Source organism: Piliocolobus tephrosceles, chromosome 2 (assembly GCF_002776525.5).
Source record: "Piliocolobus tephrosceles isolate RC106 chromosome 2, ASM277652v3, whole genome shotgun sequence".
NCBI classification, from domain to species: Eukaryota; Metazoa; Chordata; class Mammalia; order Primates; family Cercopithecidae; genus Piliocolobus; species Piliocolobus tephrosceles.
Genome location: NC_045435.1, coordinates 107,584,212 through 107,606,431, shown reverse-complemented (window position 1 = coordinate 107,606,431; position 22,220 = coordinate 107,584,212). Strand labels below are relative to the sequence as shown.

The following is a 22,220-nucleotide window of genomic DNA, read 5'->3' as shown; positions in this document are numbered from 1 at the left end:
TTTTGGTTGTATGATGGGAGATAGACATATAAAAATAACTTATTTAAAATGTCAGTGGATTTTTTGTAATGGGCATTCTTGGATGACAGGTGAAATTTGAACATGAACTGTTTGTTAGATAATAGTATTGTCTCAATGGTAAATATTCTGAATACAGTTGTTTCGTGATTGTGCAAATAAATGTTTTCTTTCTTAGAAGACAAGTGTTGATGTATTTAGTAATAAGCTTGTGATGCAGTAAAATCCTGTCAAAATGTTTAGGAAGGAAAATAATACATAAGTATACATAAAAATGTATGCCTCTCTTTATATATATGGGGGCATACATTTTATATATATATTGCAAGATTATATTTATTATATGTAATATATAAATATTATATATATCTATATGCCCTCACACAAGATAGAAAGTATGGAGCATGTGTATGGAGGGAGAGGAGAAGTAAACAAAAGGGGCTGAATGTTAGTATTTGATATATCTAGATGAAAGGTATAGTTCTTGCACTTTTCTGTTGAAAATACACCAAAATAAGTTGGCAGTGATGAATAGCATATTGTTAGGTGTTTGTAGGGTCTATTTTCAAGGGAAATTGACAAGTTTGTTGGTTTTATGTTTTAATTGTACATATAAATTAATATTAATGTATGATTAGAGTTCCTGATAAAATAAGTCTGGGAACTGCTGCATAGTATATATGTTCCCCATAGAGATTAATTAGCATATTAGTGTATTAAGGATGCTGAGAAATAACTTAGAAGGGGACTTTATTAAAATTAACACTACCCATACTTATTTGGAGTAGAATGTTCTTTTTTTCAAGGTACCTCTTAAATATCCTACAGATCAGTGGGAGCACCACTGTGGGATACTTTTTAATTAGAAGATTGATTATTTTCTTCTCTATGCTTACTCATCATTATATATTTTTGAATCAGAAAGAAACTTATATTGCCTAATAACTTTTGGAGATCTTTTCTGTCTCGTCTAGCTCTAACACTGTGCTGTTATCTACAAATTTGGATCTTCATTGCTGATATCTAGATCTGCTTCATCGAGGAATATCGACTTTATTTTAATATTTTTCCTTTAAAAATATTTTTGTTTCTATTATAATTTTTGCGGAAGTTAATTTGACACATTTACGAGGCATTTATTTAAAATAAAATCAATGCATTCTTTTAATTATTAAAAAATAAGTAGTTTACAAATGTTCATTATTATATAATTATTGGTGATTTTAAAGAAGAAAACATCCAGAAAAAAACAAAACAAAAGAAAAAATAAAAAGAAAACATCCAGGAATGTTTTATCTTTAGATGTGTACAGAACAGGAATACTATAACTTCCTACATTAATCTTTTCAAAATCAGTGAAAATGACTAATGCATAAATGAGCTTCACCATGGGCAAAAATGAAGCTAGGCAATGTAAGAAAGTAATGGCTTCAGAGTTAAATATTGACTAAATGAATTACCCTCATGTGCTCTATAGCTAAATAATCTGTTTTGTTTTCTCTACCTCAAACAAAATGCTGAAGTGGGGAGCTAAAATGGCAAAGGAGATTGTTGTCTTTCTGAATGCTCAAATAACTTCAGAGACATGAAGACTAAGCATAGGTCATAAATAGGACACTGAATATACATATAGCATCCTGATGATTTCAGGATAACAAATGTAGCACTAGAGTATTAAGTAAATGCCTTTTGAAGCTTAAAAGCCATTTGTTTTAACAAAGGAAGGATAGTAATGAACTTCAGGAAGCAATTACCACGATTTGTATTAGCTAAATATATAGAGGTTCAAGAAGATTAATTCATTGGAGTATCAGATAATTAATATATCCCTAATTTTTAAAAAATTTATCATAGAAAATAAGTCTCTTGTAAAACATCTATAGTAGTTACTGTGCTGTATTTCAGTGCAGAATTTGACTTTCCATGAAGAAAAGATGAAAGACAAATTGTAATATAACAATTTTATAAACTTTAAATGATAAATCATAGTAAATATATATTTATAGGATGAGCGTGGTGACTCACTGTTGTAACCGCAGCACTTTGGGAGACTGAGGCAGGCAGATGACTTGAGGTCAGGAGTTGGAGACCGGTTTGGCCAACATTGCAAAACCCTGTCTCTACTAAAAATGCAAATAGTAGCCAGGCATGGTGGTGCATGCCTGTAATTGCAGCTACTTGGGAGGCTAAAGCAGGAGAATCACTTGAACCTGGGTGGTGGAGGTTTCAGTGAGCCAAGATCATGTCGTTGCACTCCAGCCTTGGTGACAGTGCAAGACTGTCCAAAAAAATATATATATATATTTTTATGTATATATATATATATATAAATTTTTATATGTATTTCTTAGATAACAAGTATTCTATATATTAAAAATTGAAGGCCGGGCACGGTGGCTCACGCCTGTAATTCCAGCACTTTGGGAGGCCGAGGCGGGTGGATCACGAGGTCAGGAGATCAAGACCATCATGACTAACACAGTGAAACCCCACCTGTACTAAAAATACAAAACATTATTAGCCAGGTGTGGTGGCGGGCGCCTGTAGTCCCAGCTACTCGGGAGGCTGAGGCAGGAGAATGGCATGAAACCAGGAGGTGGAGCTTGCAGTGAGCCGAGATCAGGCCACTACACTCCAGCCTGGGCAACAGGGCGAGACTCCGTCTCAAAAAAAAAAAAAAAGAAGAAAAAGAAAATTGAAACAAAAATGTTGCAAAATGTATCCATCGATACATGTGATGCTTGTGATGTATTTTTTATTTAAATAAATACTGGTTATAAAACACTGATTTATAACAACTATTAATGGGTTGTTAGCTTGAAGATAAAACAAATGAGATAGGGCATGATTCAGGCCTTTGTGTACATACTATATTCTAATGAAAGTAATTACAATTATCTTCTAAATAGCTGCAGATATTTTTTCTATAAACAATTTTAGATGTTACATTGTTAAATATTAGCTTTCAAATTCTTCACATTTTAATCCAGAAAAGTCTTTTTTAGCGAACTTACAGGAATCATTGTATCATTCAGCTATTAAATAAGGAATTGTTCTAATTCACATCTTATTTAAGAACTTTACTAGGTTATATCTATTTCAAGTATGAGAAGAATCTAGATAGAAGGACTAGAATTGGATTAAAGGTGATCCAGATAAAAAATAGTAATTCTAATGAGAAAATTTTTTAACATTGAAAATAGTACCCTGTTTATTTTTTTTAATGTTAGAGTCAAACCATTGCACATTACTGTGTAAAAATACACAAAGATGGTAACTTGCTGCTAAAGCCCTTTTTACTTTTGAGTCTTTGTATTTTTTTCACCTTTGTAATTTTAAGTTGTGCTTTTATCACTCATTTATTTTCTATCTTTATTTCTGTTTGGGTTAAAGTTACAAACAGCAAGTTCTTGTGTTTAAATTCCTGAAAATGTTGCGATGGAATTACAGTAATGTGTTATGGCTTGGGCCCCTCGCAGGAGTGTATCTCGCAGTCAGCAGTGAAAACAAAGTTTGAACAGCACACTATCAGAGCTAAACAGATACTAGCTACTGTGAAAAACATAATGGATTCAATAAACCTGGCAGCTGAAGAGAAAAGGTATGAGTTTGTTTCGTTGCAACATAAAAATGTTAGTTTTTTTGGTCAGATTTTTGTTAAGACTGAGGTTTTAAATTGTTGTACTATAAATACTTTTTACAGTGAAATCAGCCTTGTGGGTTTAACTGATGCCTACTTGTATTTTTTAAGTGCATATTTGAAAGTGTCAATATTTATTCTGCAACCTTGCACACATCATTTATATTCCCTGGACCTCACTATTCCTGTGTATGAATTGTGATTTTTAAAATGTTTTATGGCTATTTCTTCAAGCAGATTTTCATGAAGAAGTCCAAAACAGGTGATCCTCTTTTTGCATTCAACCCACAACCCATTTTTTAATATAGTCATACATCGGTATTTTGAAATCACTATTTTATACTAGTTGTGTTTGTTTATCGCCTGATGAACAAACAAGGTGATGCTACCTGCCAACCAGAAAGTTGATTCGGTAAGCAGTACCCTTTATGTTATACTGTATGGCGTTATTTTATACTATGTGTTACCTTGTAAAGGTGGCAATGAATATATGAAAATACCAGCATTATTGATAAAAAGTATAATTCTCACAAACTTGGTATGCTTGAAACACAGAATGGAATGTTACTAGATGTGACAAAAGTAATGATGTTAAGCCTCAATAGGACCTTCAGTGGACTTAAGCCAGTTAAAGGAAACATAAAAGCATCAAAGCTTAAGTCCAAGATGTCATAACATTGGAATTTTAAATGTATTTGCTCTTGCTGGGAACAAAGACTCTCTCATGTCCCTGTGTGTTGCTTTATAATGGTACTTTCTTAGGAATGAATTAAGTTCAAATGCAGAGAACTGCCAGCATATAAAATGCAAGGATCAGAACCGTGAGTCTGAACTCAGCCCCTGCGTAGAGCCTCTGTGTCGCCTCTGTTTAATGAGATTGCGCTGCTATAGCAGTTCCTTCTAGCTCAGTTGCTTTGTTGTAGTACCCAAATTTTGGTCTATAAGATTGATTTAATTAGTAGTTATTTTTAAAGACATAGGACATTGAACAAAGTATAGCACAAAGAAAATGTGATTTGAGGATCGTGTAATCATAATGTCTTGGGAACTTCTTAAGTAAAAGATCTTCTTAAATGGATCTCAGACCTTTTTTTTCCCTGTATCAGCTGGAGGTGAACAAACTTTTTTTAAAAAAAAGAGCCAGACAGTAAATATTCTAGGCTTTATGGGCCATAAAGTGTCTTGGAGCTACTCATTTCTACAGTTTTAGAGCAAAAGCAGCCATAGATAGATAATAGGTAAATGAATGGGTGTGGCTGCATTTCAAGAAAACTTTAACAAAAGCTGGCAGCTGGCTAGATTTGACTTGTAAGGTGCCATATGCTGACCCCTGCTTATTAACTAAAGTCAATATTGCATTCTGTTTTGCCTGTTCATATTTATGAAGTGTTTGAAGACTTAGAATTCTTATTTATCCTTTCTGGATTTTAGGTGCCACATGGGCAGAGAAACGTGGTTTCTATCAAATGGTCTATATAAAATACTTTATAAGTGAAATATTACTTGAATCCTTTCAGATGTTACAAGTTTTTTTTTTCTTGGGTCATACTAATAGATGGTTCAATCCATGAATGAGTCCCTTGCTGAAATGCTTTAGGACTTCAGTCTACCCTGAACGTTGATTACTCTTTATTACTGAAATAGGCATTATTCAGTGGAAGAGAGGGAAGACCAAATTGATAGACTGGACTTTATTCGAAACCAGATGAACCTTTTAACACTGGATGTTAAGAAAAAAATCAAGGAGGTTACCGAGGAGGTGGCAAACAAAGTGGGTAACAGTAGCTTCATGATTAAAATAACCTGGATGGAAATTATTTTTGATAAAGCTAAAAATGTTATTCCTGTTACTTTAAAAGAATGTTTTAAGATTTTTCAACTTAATTTTTTTGAGTAATTGATAATCTTGTTTAATTATTTTAACTCCGAATTTTTCATATTTTCAGGTTTCATGTGCAATGACAGATGAAATTTGTCGACTGTCTGTTTTGGTTGATGAATTTTGTTCAGAGTTTCATCCTAATCCAGATGTATTAAAAATATATAAAAGTGTAAGTTAAAGTATAGATAAAATTATTCAGAGACAGTTTCTTATTATTCTATACCCTCATTTATTTCATGGTTTGGCATTTCAGTGTCTTCATGGCAATCAGTACAAAATGAAACTGTTAGATTGCCCTCTTATAATAAATGTAAACTATCTTGTATAAAAAGTAAATAGAAAATTTATACTTAGAATGAGATAAAGATCATTTTAGGACAAGGCACAGTGGCTCATGCCTGTAATCTCAATACTTTGGGAGGCCGAGGCGGAAGGATCACTTGGGCCCCGGAGTTCGAGACCAGCCTGGGCAACATAGTGAGAACTGTAATCTACAAAAAACAAAGTTAGGCTGGGCGGTAGCTCGTGCCTGTAATCCTAGCACTTTGGGAGACTGAGGCGGACGGACCACGAGGTCAGGAGTTCGAGACCAGCCTGATCAACATGGTGAAACCCTGTCTCTACTAAAAATGCCAAAAAAAAAATTAGCCAGTGGCAGGCGTCTGTAATCCCAGCTACTTGGGAGGCTGAGGCAGGAGAATCGCTTGAAACTGGAAGGCAGAAGTTGCAGTGAGCCAAGATCACGCCACTGCACTCCAGCCTGGGCAACAAGAGCAAAACTCCCTCTAAAAAAAAAAAATAACCAAGCATGGCGACACGCTCCTATAGTCCCAGTTACTCAGGAGTCTGAGGCAGGAGGATCAGTTGAGCCCAGGAGGTCAAGGCTACAGTGAGTCAAGATCAGAGCACTCCAGCCTGAGCAACAAAGCAAGACCCTGTCTCACACACACACACACAAAAAATCATAAAGACCATTTTGGCATTTACTGCATTTTTATGTCTTTATAAAAACTACATGCTTTCTGGAGAAAAAATAATATGGATATTTACCATTGTTAACAGGAATTAAATAAGCACATAGAGGATGGTATGGGAAGAAATTTGGCTGATCGATGCACCGATGAAGTAAACGCCTTAGTGCTTCAGTCCCAGCAAGAAATTATTGGTAATATTTATGTCTACAAGGTCATGTCTGGTTTGTTTTTTCATTCATGACTCTGGTAAAGAGCTTATTTTCCTTTAGGTGTTCCATTGAAGGTAAAACACTTACCATTCTTTCTTAAAATAAGTGTTGTAATTTTGTTCTTTCTAGAAAATTTGAAGCCATTACTTCCAGCTGGTATACAGGATAAACTACATACACTGATCCCTTGCCAGAAATTTGATCTCAGTTATAATCTAAATTACCACAAGTTATGTTCTGATTTTCAAGAGGATATTGTATTTCGTTTTTCCCTGGGCTGGTCTTCCCTTGTACATCGATTTTTGGGCCCTAGAAATGCTCAGAGGGTGCTCCTAGGATTATCAGAGCCTATCTTTCAGGTACGTATCTTTGAATCTACCAATTTAGACTCTCCTTTATTATTTTGTTTATGTGATTTTTCTATAATAAAACCAGCTTTACAAAATCTGCATATTTAAAAGCTAATATCTGTCTCTTAGAGCCATTTCTGAGGTAGATATTTAGTTTGAGCATCCCCAATCTGAAAATCCTTAAAGGTCCAAAATCAAAAACTTTTGAGTATGGTGACACCACAGGTGGAAAATTCCACACAAGACCTCATGTGAGGTCATAGTAAAATGGCAAGCACACAACACACAGTTTATTCAGTGTCCTCAGGGGAAAGACTCAGCCTCCTCTAACTGCAATATATCTTTTCCACACATGCCCAGATTCCCCCACACAAGCACACCTATGAAGGGTACTAAAATGGCACACGTGCAGACCCAATGCACCAACAGCAGGTTCCCCATGATGCCCCACAAGGGGCCAAGACCTTTATGCATTACCCACTATGGGCTTCTTTACTCTCTTTTCTCTGGTGTAAAGATACTGTTTAAAAAAAATTTTTTTTTGAGTGGGGATGTGTTTGAGATGGAGGCTTGCTCTGTGGCTCAGGCTGGAGTGCAGTGGCACAATCTTGGCTCACTGCAACCTCCACCTCCTGGGTTCATCCTGTTCTCCTGCCTCAGCCTCCCAAGCAGCTGGGATTACAGGCACCCACCAACACGCCCGGCTAATTTTTGTATTTTTAGTAGAGATGGGGTTTCACCATGTTGGCCAGACTGATCTCAAACTCCTGATCTGAAGTGATCGACCTGCCTCAGCCTCCCAATGTGTTGGGAATACAGGCGTGAGCCATAGCTTCCAGCCTGTTTAAAATGTTTAAAAGGCCTACGGATACCCTCGTGGGTGACATTGATAAGAAAAAGAAGAGGCATTTATTTTATTTATAGCACAAAAATTTAAGCTGTTGGAAAAACTGGCTAACAATGTGAGAAACTTCTTACAGAAGAATGATGTTGGAATGAACACCATATATGACCTAAAAGAAAGAGCAACTTTCCTAAAGTTGTTCTTTAGGCCTAAACTGTTGAAGTTCTGTGCTAAAAATGATGACAGAAGTTAATTTAAAAAAAAAAAAAAAAACACTACAGGAAGTTAAATATGAAGATCTTGATCATGTATTGAAAGAGTGGATCCATCAGCATTTCAGTGAACACATGCCACTTAAGGACATGCTGGTTATGAAATAAAGATCTATTAAAATGAACTGAAAATCAAAGGGAACTGTGAGTATTCAATTGGCTGGTTAGAGAAATTTAAGGTAAGATAGCATTAACTTTTCTAAAGGTTTGTGGTGGTAAAGCATCTTGATCACAAAAACAGCAGAGAAATTCATTGATGAATATGCCAGGTTGTCTCTGATGAAAATCAACTCCAGAACAAGTCTGTAATGCTGACGAAACATCACTGTTTTGCCATTATTGACCCAGAAAGACACTGACTACAGCTGAGAAGACAGCCCCTACAAGAATTAAGGATGCAAAGAACAGAATAACTGTGCTGGGATGTGCTAATGCAGCAGGCATAAATGTGAACTTGCTGTGATAGGCAAAAGCTTGCGTCCTCACTGTTTTCAAGGAATGAATTTTTTACTAGTCCATTATTGTGTGAACAAAAAGGCATGGATCCCTAGGAACATCTTTTCTGATTGGTTTCACAAACATTTTATACCAGCAGCTTGTGTGCACTTGCAGGGAAGCTAGACCAGATGATGACTGCAAGACTTTGTTATTCCTTGACAACTATTCTGCTCATCCTCTAGCTGAAATTCTCATAAAAAATAATGTTTCATTATTTTAACCTTGTGACCAGAGTATTCTAAGATCAATGAGGAGTAAATACAAAAACCTTTTTTGGGCAGCATGCTAGCAGCAGTCAACTGAGGCTGAGTATGGAAGGTTTTCAGAAGGAGTTTAAAATGAAAGCTGCCATATATGCTGTTGCCAGCACAAGGAGTTTAGGATGAAGGATGCCATATATGCCAGCACTTGGAAGACAGTGACTCAGTTGTGTATGCCTGCAGCCTCTGCCTGTCACTACATTTATTGATGATGAGGAGCAAGTTGGTGACTTTGAAGTATGTCAAGTGAGGAAAAAATGACGTCTGACCTCCTTATGAAAAAAAATAATATCTTCAGAGTCCATCTGTAAGCTGGAAGAAGGGTATATCAAAGAAGTGTTTAACATTGACAATGAGGCTTCAGTTGTTCCTTCATTAACTGATGACAAAAGAGCTAAAATGCTTCTAAATCAAGGTGATTATGATAATGGTGATAATGAAGATGATGTCGTTGACCCTGCAGAACAAGTGCCTATAGGCAGCATGGTGATGGGCTTCTTGAAGCACTAGAGCAGCATGTATTCATAACAGAACAAGAAATAGGTTTATAAAATCAGGGAGAGACTTCAACAAAAACCATTGTTAGAGAGGCAAGTAGGTGGTACTACAGGAAACATTTTAAAAAGCCATTCAGCAGAATGTCTTATTATGCCTAGAGGACCCACTTCTTGGTCCCCCAACTGCTTCTGATGTTTCTTCTCACCTAACAAAGTACTGTGTACAGCAACTTTTTAATCAAAACATAGCATTGTAGGTAGAGACTGAAAGCCTGCCATTGTTGCTGTTTAACAGCTGATACAGGTGTTCTGTGCTGCTTAGTTTGAATACATTATTTTTCACTATTATTAATGGTGTGTCTTATATTTTTACTGTTAAGTTCCTTTGTGTGAATAGGTGTAAGAAAATGATTGCTTGTCAGTAGCATATAAATTCAGTCAAGAATGATGGTGATGCCAAACACCCACAGAGTGTTCACATGGGTGGCTGACATAGTGACACCTGTGTTTTCTGATGAGTCAGTGTATACAACCTTTGTTTCATGCACAAAATTATTTAAATATTGGATAAAATTACTTTCAGGCTATGATTATAAGGTATATGAAACATAAATGAATTTTGTGTTTGGACTTGGGTCCCATCCTCAAGATAGCTCATTATAATATCTATGAAAATATTCAAAAATCCTAAAAAATCTGAAATCTGAAACACTTCTGGTCCCAAGCATTTTGGGTAGGGGACACTCAGCCTGTAGTATGCTTAAGGGAAAGCTTATCATAAAGCTTTCGTCCAGTACTGTTGCAGGTGGTGCTACATTCATTTTTGAAACTTTTCTATTTTAGAAGATTTGGTTTTCACATTTCAAATAAATTAGAATAAATACAAGCTTTTTAAAAGAAAAAGTTTAAAAAAATTATCCAGTAATTTTTAAGGAAATATGTGAAATTGTAAAACCATCACCACAATTGAGTTTTAGTTTTTGTCACCCCAAAGCCGTTTTACTCATTTGTAGTCAATTATGATTTCCACCTGCAGCCTCACCATGAATCTGCCTTGTATTTATGGGTTTGCCCTTTCTGCACATTTTCTGTAAATGCAGTCATATAAAATACGGCCTTGTGTGACTGGTTTCTTTCACTTAGTATAATGTTTTCAAGGTTTATCATCATGGTATCAGTGTTGTAGGATGTATTAGTACTTCATTTCTTATTATGGCTGAGGAATATTCCATTATAGCTATAACACTATCCATTCATCAGTTGGTGGACATTAGGGTAGTTTGTACTTTTTAGCTATTATGAATAATGCTGCTATACATATTCATCTACATGTTTTTTATGTGGACATGTGTTTTCATTTCTCTTTAGTATATACTTAGGTTCTAGTGGGTATAGAGTAGTATTTCATTGGAGATTTGATTTGCATTTCCCTAATGACCAATGATTTTAAACATCTTTTTGTGTGCTCACTAGCCATTTGTGTATCTTCTTTTGTGAAATGTCTATTCAAAGCTTTTACCTATTTTTAAGTTATTTGAGTCCTACAGAGTTGCAGGGTTTCTTTGCATATTCTGGATCAAGTTCTTTCTCACATATATGATTTCCAAATATGATTTTTATTTGATTTTTTATTTTTTGAGACAAGGACTTGCTCTGCCCAGGCTGGAGTATGGTGGCATGATCACAGTTCACTTGCAGCCCCTGCTTTCAAGGAGCTGGGACCACAGGCATGTGCCACCACACGTAGCTAATTTAAAACAATTTTATGTAGACACAAGGCCTCACTGTGGTGCGCAGGCTGGTTTCAAACTTCTGATCTCAAGCTATCCTCCTGCCATGGCCTCCCAAAGGGCTGGGACTACAGGCATAAGCCACCGCACCCACCCCCAAATATATTTCTCTTGTCTGTGGCTGTGCATTTTGAAGTTTAAGAGGTTTTTATTTTGAAGTCTTTTTTTTTTTTTGGTTTATCTTTTTTTGTTGTTGTTTGTTTCAAGGATTGTGCTTTTGTTGTTAGTTTTTTTAAAAACACAATTCGTTCCTCTTGAGAGTTGAAAGCCTATTACATTTAGACCCCATTGTATATTATGAACATTTATTATTGTTCATGATATCATTGGTCCATATTGTAGACAAGAATTTCCAAATTATTTTTATTTTCTACGTATATTTGCTGTATACTCATCATTTAGGGTAATTTTCCCTCATAGATTTGCTATTATAATTTTAAAGAGTTTTATAAAGGTAACTTTAATTTATAGTTGTTTAAGTATAATAATCTTTTTTCCTTTTTCTTTTCTTTTTTTTTTTTTTTTTTTTGGCAGCTCCCTAGATCTTTAGCTTCTACTCCCAGTGCTCCTACCACTCCAGCAACGCCAGATAATGCATCACAAGAAGAACTCATGATTACATTAGTAACAGGATTGGCTTCCCTTACATCTAGAACTTCTATGGGTATCATTATTGTTGGAGGAGTGGTAAGAAAGATTACTTTTAGTATAATTAAAATTGAAATGTTTGCAAGGCTGCCTGTTAGCTCACAGAAGAAAAGGTATATAGTATTTACTTCTGTTTGTAGGATCTGTAAAATAGTATGAACATTTACAGGTTAAAGGTAGTGAATTAAATATCACAAGTCTCATCTTAAATTTTTAAAAAACACACATTTTTAGGAATGAACTGTCACCATCTAGCTGGTCTTCAATACTTCCTAAGCATTTTCACATCATAACACCCAAAGAAATATTTGTACATTGGGGTAATAAGAAAACCCCAGGTGCCCTATCTAGCCTTCTCTGAATATCAAGAGGATCTATCTTAAGTATTAAATATTATTTTTAGTAGTAGTAATTTGTTTTTTTTAAAAAAAATTATATCATTAACAGCATAGATATACTTGTTTTGGTTTTTGAAAGAACTGACCTTAAATAGTTAACGTTGTTTTATTGTTGAGATACGTTGAATCAGTTTATCAAATCTGGCAGCTTATTAAGCTCTCCCTTATTTGTGTGCTGATCCCTTTTAAGCCTGATTGATTTCTGGTAACTTCAGGTTTTCTCATAGAGAAGGAATATACAAATGTATCTAACTCAAAGATCCATAAGGAACTAAAATGCTTTTAAATGTGCTCTCCAAAATGGTGTTTTTCCTTCTCAGACTAACCTGTGACTTTATCTTACAGATTTGGAAAACTATAGGCTGGAAACTCATATCTGTTTCATTAACTATGTATGGAGCTTTGTATCTGTATGAAAGACTGTCCTGGACCACCCATGCCAAGGAGCGAGCCTTTAAACAGCAGTTTGTAAACTATGCAACTGAAAAACTGAAGATGATTGTTAGCTCCACGAGTGCGAACTGCAGTCACCAAGTAAAACAGTAAGTTGAAAGGTGCATCTTTCCTTTAAAAAGAAGTTACTGAAATACTACATACATGCAGAAAATGCACAAAATAAATGTATTGCTCAAAGAATTATCACAAAATGAACATGTTTTGTGATCGCCACAAATGAGAAAAAATAGACCAATACTAAACCTCACTGCTGCCATTTCTCCCTCCTAATCACTATTCTTCTTTCCATTCTCCTGATAGGTTAGGTTTGAACATTAGAAAATTGGTAGATAGGAACTCTCAAGAACTCTGGAGGGGTTTAAAAAGATAGTTCTTAATTTTTGTTGTTTTTTTTTTTTTTTTCAGAGATAGGGTCTCTGTTGCCCTGGCTGGAGGATAGTGGCGCTATCATGGCTCACTGCAGCGTCGAATCTTGGGCTCAAGTGATCCTACTGCCTCAACCTCCTGAGTAGCTGGGACCACAGGTGTGTGCCACCACACCTGGATAATTTTTAATTTTTTTTTTTTTTTTTTTTTTTGAGACAGGGTCTCAATATGTTGCCCAGGTTGGCCTTGACCTCCTGGGCTCAAGTGATCCTCCCTCCTCAAGCCTCCTGAGTAGCTGAGATTATAGGCGTGAGTCACCATGCCCAACTCAAAAGATCTTCAGCAGACCTGTTCTAAATTTATGTACCTGGCTGGGCAAGGTGGCTCACGCCTATAATCCCAGCACATTGCGAGGCTGAGGCAGGTGGATCACTTGAGGTCGGGAGTTTGAGAACAGCCTGGCCAACAAGGTGAAACTCCATCTCTACTAAAAATACAAAAATTAGCCGGGCGTGGTAGTGTATGCCTGTAATCTCAGCTAGTTGGGAGGCTGAGGCACGAAAATCGCTTGACCCTGGAAGGCAGAGGTTGTAGTGAGTTGAGATCACACCACTGAACTCCAGCCTGGGCAACAGAGTGAGAGACTATATCTCAAAAATACATAGTTGCCCTTAAGATATTTGTGGTTTCTTTCTTTTTTTTTTTTTTTTTTTTTTTGAGACAGAGTCTCCCTCTGTCGCCCAGGCTGGAGTGCAGTGGCACAATCTCGGCTCACTGCAGCCTCCACCTCCTGCATTCAAGCGAGTAGCTGGCACATGCCACCACACCCAGCTTTTTTTTTTTTTTTTTTTGAGACAGAGTCTCACTCTGGAGTGCAGTGGCGCGATCTCGGCTCACTGCAACCTCTGCCTCCTGGGTTCAAGCAATTCTTCTGCCTCAGCCTCCTGAGTAGCTGGGACTACATGTGCATGCCACCACACCTGGCTAATTTTTTTTGTATTTTTAGTAGAGATGGGGTTTTCACCAGGTTGGCCACGGTGGTCTCGATCGTCTCCTGACCTCATGATCCACTTGCCTCGGCCTCCCAAAGTACTGGGATTATAAGCATGAGCCTCCACGCCCAGCCCCATGCCCAGCTAATTTTTTTTTTTTTTTTTTTTGTATTTTTTTTTTAGTAGAGCCAGGGTTTCACCATGTTGGCCAGGCTAATCTCAAACTCCTGACCTCAAGTGATCCACCTGCCTTGGGCTCCCAAAGTGTTGGGATTACAGGCGTGAGCCACTGCACCCAGCTAGATCTTTGTGGTTTCTTAATTAAGAAAACTGAATGAATAGAGAGATCGCCTGGCCAAGCAGTCTAAGAAAGCTGAATGAATTCTTAGCATTTAACAAATGAACTTAATGGTAGGCAGACTCCTGATTTCACGGTGAGTGTAATGTATTTTTGCTCTCGCAGTTCAAATTTATAAGTTAAATGCTATTTTATTTTTAGATCTCAGGAGAATTTTATTATAACATATACCTAAGTCGACCCGGTTTCTGCTTTTATGCAACTTAAATATTTGTTTCATTCATGTGGTAAAAATATATAGAACTCCAGTCAAGTCAGGGTACAATGTTCTGTATTTGGATGCCTCTTGAGAGCAGAATTTAAAAATTCTTTGAGTTCAAGATAACTTCAGTTTAATGGGAGAAACTAACATTTACATAATTATAATACAAAGTAAGAGTGATAAGAAATATAAGAAGATAAACTATTATCATAAGACAAGGCTGTACAAGTTACTTAAATCATGAAGGATAGTAGATCAATAAAGATTTCCTAGAGGAGATGTGTAGCATATGAGATTTGAACACGCTGTATCAGAAGATAAGATGGAGACAACAACCCAAATCAAAAGCAGGAAGGTAAGGGGAAAGGAATGCATTCAAGGACATGAAGAGAAAAATTTCAGTGTGGCACGTGTATATAAGCTGTGTACATACATTCAGTTATAGACTTCATTACAGGATGTGGCCTTGTCTGTATGTGTAGACTGGGGTTTGGATAATTAGGAATTTTGAGAGTGATGTCACCAACACTCAGCTCTAAAACAAATAACTTTGCAGTAGTATATGAAATTGTTCAGACTCAGGAGACAGGAATTGCAGGAACGGTAAACTGTTTCAGATACAAAATCAAAGCCTGAAGTAACAGTTAATAATTGCAGAGAATGGTTACCAGGAGACCTCAAATTTGAGGAATTTGTTCATTTATTCATTCATTCATTGACCAATTTTTTTGAGCCTCTATTTTATCTGATAGTTGTAATTTATATTAAGAATGAGTTTTCATCTAATTAACATATTTGGACATCCAAAGAAATCAGCTGAAATTCATATAAATAAAAACAAAGTTAATGTAGCTTTCCATGCATTGATTATCAAACATTTATTAATTGGCTCCCATGTAGCAATTCATGCTAGGGGTTATGGGAAATAAAAACTTGACTTGATCCTCTTTCTTAGAAGACTTGGCACGTTAATGGAGGCAACCTCAAATAATATCTCAATTAAAATAAACTAAGTAAATATATTTAACAAAATATTAAAAGAATGACACATGCTTCATGTCTAATACTGGGATTTGGTGGAATGGGAAGAGGTATGCTCCCATTTAAAAATACAATGTTTGCCAAAGTTGCTATATTAATTTAAGCTCTCAAATATAACCCTTTGATTCTAGAAATATTGTTAAATTTTGCTATAGTAAGGCATTTTTGCCTATGTCACGAAAGTTCGTGGAATTTTTTTTCTGTTCTTGATAATTTCTTACTTTGATGGGGCAGGATCCCAAGCATGAGTAAGGTTTATTGTGTTTCTGGAGAAACAGACCTGTCTTTTGTCTTTATGTAGCTTGTTCTTGTTCACAGCCATATAGCAGAGGTAATATCATCTCTAAAGAGCCAGGATAAAATTCAGCCCACTAGTGCCATACCTTCCCTCTTAGCATTCTTAGTGTTCTGATTTCCTATAGTTTAGAAGTTTTTTAAAACTTGTGTTCTCCTTTTTATGTGAGCTTTAAATTAAAGCTTATTCATTTTTGAAGACATTTATGACTGCTTCTAAATTTTTATTTTAAGAAAAATGGCTACCACTTTTGCTCGCCTGTGCCAACAAGTTGATATTACTCAAAAACAACTGGAAGAAGAAATTGCTAGATTACCGAAAGAAATAGATCAGTTGGAAAAAATACAAAACAATTCAAAGCTCTTAAGGTATGTAAACCTTTCTTCTCAATAATTTGAACATTTACTCATCTCATTACAAAATATGTAAAATTATTAATGAATTTGTATTCATACATAATAGCTCTTTATGTTGGTTTGAATGAAAATCTTCCATATTGAATTCCATGTGTTTTACAATTTCACTGAAGGCTAATTTCAACAAGAAAACAAATCTGAATCGAAAGAAATTTTATAGATCCAAATTTACTCTTCATTAGGCTATATTTGTCCCTTTTAGAACAGAAGTTGTATAATTAGAAGTGGTTTTTAGTTGTATATGTTCAAGACTCATAACTTCTGTTTTCATGGGAGACTATTGATTGTGTATACTTAAATCATAACAAAAGTAAGATTTCCTGATAAAATGTGGATTTCTGGTTTGATATGATTCATTATATATTATTTAGGGTCTAATGAAATTTGCTTTTGGGGACAAGACAAAGTGTCACCATTCGGTCTGTAGTTGGGAATTCTTACTCAGTGCTTAAGAACTTAACTTTCAGCTTTCTTACTTATGCTTACCCATTAGGCTCGCTTGTCAGAATGTCTTGGAAGAACGATTAAACCTCACTTAGTCCCTGCTGTTACTTCTAGGACACATACTACACAAAATTGCCCGTGTAAGAATAGCTTAGTAGTCAATGTTTACAAATTGGAGGGACTGTCTTTGTGACCTGGATTTTTGGACGTGCTTAAAACACCCATAGTAGTGATTATCCATAGTGTCTTCATCTGACCAACACACGTGTTCATTGCACCTTAGTTTCAAAATCTCTGGAAAAGATGACTGCCTGTCACTTAGATATTTCCACCCTCACCCACCCATGTGAATTGTATGTATTCGATTGCTCCTATTTTAAGTCAGCTCATCCCAAATATACCTTTCAAATTTGGTGAAACTGCAGTAGAAATTGGTTTTTTGTCTTAACCTTAAACTTAACCCTGTAAGTTTTTGTGGTTAATTTTGGTTTTAATTTATTCAGCTTTTGATAGAGAAATACCTAGGTAAGTTTTTAAGTAGTATTTCATTTTGTTATAATAAAACAAATGATAAAATAGATTATTGGCATTAGTCGTGTAGCTTTCTGATTTGGGAAAGACTGGCTTGAGTAAGTGTGAATATTTTTGGTCTGCTAATTAATCATTTTTCTAATAGAAAAAAGTTTAAAAAAATCAAATACCATAACATTTGGAATCTCCATTTTTTACTAGATTAGGCTCATCCATTTGAATAGAATTTAATGTGCTTACGCTGCAGGAAAGCTACCTCAAGAAATATATACAGTAGAGTTCAGAGCTGATATACACTTCACTTGTGTGACCTGAAGCATATGCACGCAGGAATAAAGTAAAATAAGACCCCTCCCTGCTCCATAATGGAGAGAGAGAGCCCACGCAATGAATATGTGCCCTGGCATAGTATGAGAATGGGAAACAAATCTGGTTTTCTGACAGTTTTAGTTCCAGTTTTCCTCTCTTGTGGGCATTTGGCTGCATCAAGGATGAATCTAGTGTTTAAAGGAAATATTTTTGGTATGCCGTTGCCGCTGTAACATCTGCTAGTTTCCTTATATGTCCGTAAGAAACACTCTGTACTTTGTGCATTATTTAAAGGGAATTTGCAAGCATAATCACGACTCTAGGTAACTTAGGATATAACTCCCGTGTAAGATGTGATTCCACTGTTTGTTATGCTCTTCGTTGTTTATTATTAAAGTTTTTGTCTTTTAATAATGGATGGAATGCACTTTTCTCCTTGACTTTTATGGTAATTAGATTGTTGTTTTTTTTTTTTTAATTAGAAATAAAGCTGTTCAACTTGAAAATGAGCTGGAGAATTTTGCTAAGCAGTTTCTACCTTCAAGCAATGAAGAATCCTAACAATAGAGATTGCTTTGGTGACCATGATGGGAGGAAATGAAACTTGTAAGATTGGGACAGTTGTTATTTTTATGAAATGACTTTAAATATGAATTGTACTAACTGTACCTAAATAGCAAAGCCCTGTGTAGATTCTGGTAATGATCTATCTCAGGGTATGTGTATTTTTGAAGAGTGTTATGTCCTTAGTTTTAATTTTGGGTAAAGAAAGGGCTAAAATCATGAATTAGTTACAAGCAACAGTACCAACTTATGTGACCCCTGAGGGGTGGGGCTGTGAGCTCTTAATTTGTTTTTGATTCTGAAAAACTCTGCTTCCTGGCATCCAGGAGTTAGAGATTGAGCCTTTCATCTTCTTTCTCAAAACTAGTTTTTGATGCTTTCTTTCATGGGAATGGTCACTTTTTAATTTTATTTAATAAATTGCATTGCTGGAACCACCAAGGAGTGTGGAATGTCCTTGAGTGTATTATTTATGCAAGTTACAGTCACTTTGCCATCATGGCAGCTATGTGAACCGCTAATAAATGTGCTGTTTTTACTTTTTATTCCCATTAAAACTGACGTGAAACAGGATAAAAGCTTGTTATGGTCACTTACAAGTATCTGAGTCTAAGTAATTTCCTTAGATGTTTCTAAAGACACATTTTCAGCTTTGCTCCAATTATGATTACAATAAGGCAAGCTTTCCTAGCGCAATTTTAGGAGTAAAGTTTGAAGAGATAAAAATAGCCAAAGATAGAGGTCTGAATTTTGAATGATAACAGTGATGTTTTAAAAAAGCTGTTCTTCAGGAGGCATTTGTCTAGGATATTGCTGGATTCTACCCCATTGGAGGCTTTTAATTTTATTTGTATCAATTTTCCAGGATTTCATTAAAAATTATTACTGTATTTTTTACCTTAATGAAAGATTTTGGGTTCAAATATCTTTCTATATTAAAAGCTGATTGAGTCTGTACACATGTAAATTATGCCTAGTGGAGGTTCTGTTGACTTTCTTCCCCACTGTGGAAGAGGCCAGTTTTGCCTCCATTTGCACATTCATTTCAGTATTTCTGATCAATACATGTAGCGTTTACAAAATTCTCCCTTGAGCTGGTAGAAATACCTCACCAGTTTCCTCTTTAATGAATCAAATAAAATCTTTGAAGTTAAAAAAAATTGATTGAAACTCAGATGGAATGGAAATGTACAAAAATGACACCATTCTAGGAGTTTGCTAGACAAAATATAGGACTACCAGATCAATATCTCCTAGACACTTGTTAGAAATGCACAATCCCAGGGAACACAGTACATTTGGCCACGTGTAGTTTACGCTTCCTTTTCATGGGAGGGATAAAATTTAAGGCTTTTTTTCTTTGAATACACAATCCTTCCTTTTCTATGCCTTTTAAGGCTTCTAGATGCTACTCAGCCTTTTTACAGCAGGTGCAACTCTATTTTTCAAGATATCTTAGAAGAGAACACTAGGCCATTGAAGCCTTTCAAAAATATATTTTTATGCAAATTAACACTAGAATGCAGTATGCTAATGCAAATTAATTTTGGTGTTTAGCTTTTATTGCTGATTTATAACCCAAGAAATGGTACAGGTCACAGAAAGTGGGATGAGGTAACAACTACAACATGGAAAAACAATGTCTAAGATCACGTACTGCTAATTTAGGTTACAAAGCTTAAGGCCGTAACCTTTATATGAAAGTACTTAAACTTGAAAACTCATAATGGTTTGGTATCACCTCATTAGTATAATACAGTGGTTCTCACAGTTTGGTCCTGGATCATCGACATTACTTCTTTTTCTTTTTCTGAGACAGGGTCTCAGTCTGTCACCCAGGATGGAGTGCAGTGGCGTGATCATGTCTCACTGCAGCCTCAACCTCTCGGGTTCAGGTGATCCTCCCACGTCAACCTTCTGGGTGGCTGGGATTGCAGGCACACACCACCATGCCTGGCTAGTTTTTGTAGAGACGAGGTTTCCCCATGTTGTACAGGCTGGTCTTGAACTCACAGGCTCAAGTGATCCTTTTACCTCTGCCTCCCAAAGTGTTGGGATTGCAGGCGTGAGCCACCACGCACAGCTATAATCACCTTCAAACTTACAAGAAGTGTGGATTCTTGGGTCTGAACCCAGACCTATGGAGTCAAACAGTAGGTTTGGGGTCCAGCAATCTATGGTTTAACAAGCCATCCAGGTGTTTCTGATGCACAGTAAATTTGGGGGCCACTGGTGTAGTAGGTTTGGTATGGCAACTTTTCCATCACTTGTTTTATGTAGTTCTATCTGATGGATTGTGAAAACATAATGAATGTTGGAAATGGAACAGTAAAATAATGAAAGCCAAGTCTTATGCCTGGAAATATGTGCACCTATGACCAAGTCCATGAATTATACAGAAATTATGTGATTATGAGTGATGTACTTCAATGTTATTGCACATACACTTGTTTACTTTGTATGTTTGCAGGATTAAACTTTGTATAATCTTTAAAAAAAATTTTTTTTTCAGTATACAAGGTTGCAAGATGAAAATAAAACCTGTTTGCCTGATGGTTGACAAATGTAGCATTTATACTAGTAGTAAGTGAGGTTTAATCTTTCATTCTTAATTACTTTTGTGGTAGATATGTAAGTTATCTTGAGGAGACCTCTTTTGACTGCATTACTGTTCTTCTGGGCAAATTGACACTAGAATGCAGTATACTAATGCAAATTAATTTTGGTGTTTAGCTTTTATTGCTGATTTATAACCCAAGAAATGGTACAGGCCACAGAAAGTGGGATTAGGTAACAACTACAACATGGAAAAACAATGTCTAAGATCACACACTGCTAATTTAGGTTACAAAGCTTAAGGCCATAACCTTTGTATGAAAGTACTTAAACTTGAAAACTCATAATGGTTTGGTATCTCCTCATTAGTATAATACAGTAAAAGAGTAAGTCAGAGTTACATATACTAGTCATTAGTATGTGTTATACAATACTGAGAGGTGGCAACATGCTAGCAGCTCGCTCTCGGCGCCTCCTCGGTCTCAGAGTCCACTCTGATGGCACTTGAGGAGTCCTTCAGCCTGCCACTGCACTGTGGGAGCCCCTCTCTGGGCTGGCTGAGGCTGGAACCGGCTCCTTCTGCTTGCAGGGAGGTGTGGAGGGAGAGGCGTGGGCAGGAACCGGGGCTACGTGAAGCACTCGCGGGCCAGCGCATTCTGGGTGGGCATGGGCTCAGTGGGCCCCGCACTCGGAGTGGGTGGCCAGCACTGCTTTCCCTGGGCAGTGAGGGGCTTAGCACCCAGGCCAGCAGCTGCAGAGGGTGCACTGGGTCCCTCAGCAGTGCTGGCCCGCCAGTGCTACGCTCGAATTATCGCTGGGCTTCAGCTGCCTTCCCATGGGGCAGGGCTCGGGACCTGCAGCCCGCCATGCTTGAGCGTCCCCCACCCGCTGTGGGCTCCTGCACGGCCGAGCCTCCCTGATGAGCGCTGCCCAGTGCTATGGCGCCCAGTCCCATTGACTGCCCAGGGGCTGAGGAGTGTGGGTGCATGGAGCGGGACTGGCAGGCAGCTCCACCTGCAGCCCCAGTGCGGGATCCACTAGGTGAAGCTACCTGGGCTCCTGAGTCTAGTGGGGACTTGGAGAACCTTTATGTCTAGCTAAGGGATGTAAATACACCAATCGGCACCCTGTGTCTAGCTCAAGGTTTGTAAAGACACCAATCAGTACTCTGTATCTAGCTAACCTAGTGGGGATGTGGAGAACTTTTCTCTCTAGCACTCTGTGTCTAGCTCAGGGATTGTAAATGCACCAGTCAGCACTCTGTCAAAATGGACCAATCAGCTCTCTGTAAAACGGACCAATCAGCTCTCTGTAAAATGACCAGTCAGCAGGATGTGGGTGGGGTCAGATAAGGGAATAAAAGCAGGCTGCCCTGAGCCAGCAGTGGCAACCCATTGGGGTCACCTTCTA

The 22,220-nt window shown here is 36.9% G+C and overlaps 1 protein-coding gene across 4 annotated transcripts in view; it reads left to right on the top strand.

The window, feature by feature from the left end:
- The window catches only part of MFN1 (mitofusin 1), a 48,599-nt gene extending 29,185 nt beyond the window's left edge, over positions 1 to 19,414 (top strand). For 3 of the 4 annotated variants that reach the window (XM_023184806.1, XM_023184805.1, XM_023184803.3), the window contains 9 exons: positions 3,498 to 3,619; positions 5,303 to 5,429; positions 5,605 to 5,709; positions 6,603 to 6,705; positions 6,853 to 7,082; positions 11,769 to 11,921; positions 12,626 to 12,822; positions 16,224 to 16,358; positions 18,173 to 19,414. In XM_023184806.1, the coding sequence (XP_023040574.1) occupies positions 3,498 to 3,619; positions 5,303 to 5,429; positions 5,605 to 5,709; positions 6,603 to 6,705; positions 6,853 to 7,082; positions 11,769 to 11,921; positions 12,626 to 12,822; positions 16,224 to 16,358; positions 18,173 to 18,251 (1,251 nt within the window). In that variant the 3' untranslated portion in view covers positions 18,252 to 19,414. The remainder of the gene's footprint in view (positions 1 to 3,497; positions 3,620 to 5,302; positions 5,430 to 5,604; positions 5,710 to 6,602; positions 6,706 to 6,852; positions 7,083 to 11,768; positions 11,922 to 12,625; positions 12,823 to 16,223; positions 16,359 to 18,172) is intronic. The other variant, XM_023184804.3, reaches the window with a different exon arrangement.
- Positions 19,415 to 22,220: the final 2,806 nt, after the last annotated feature.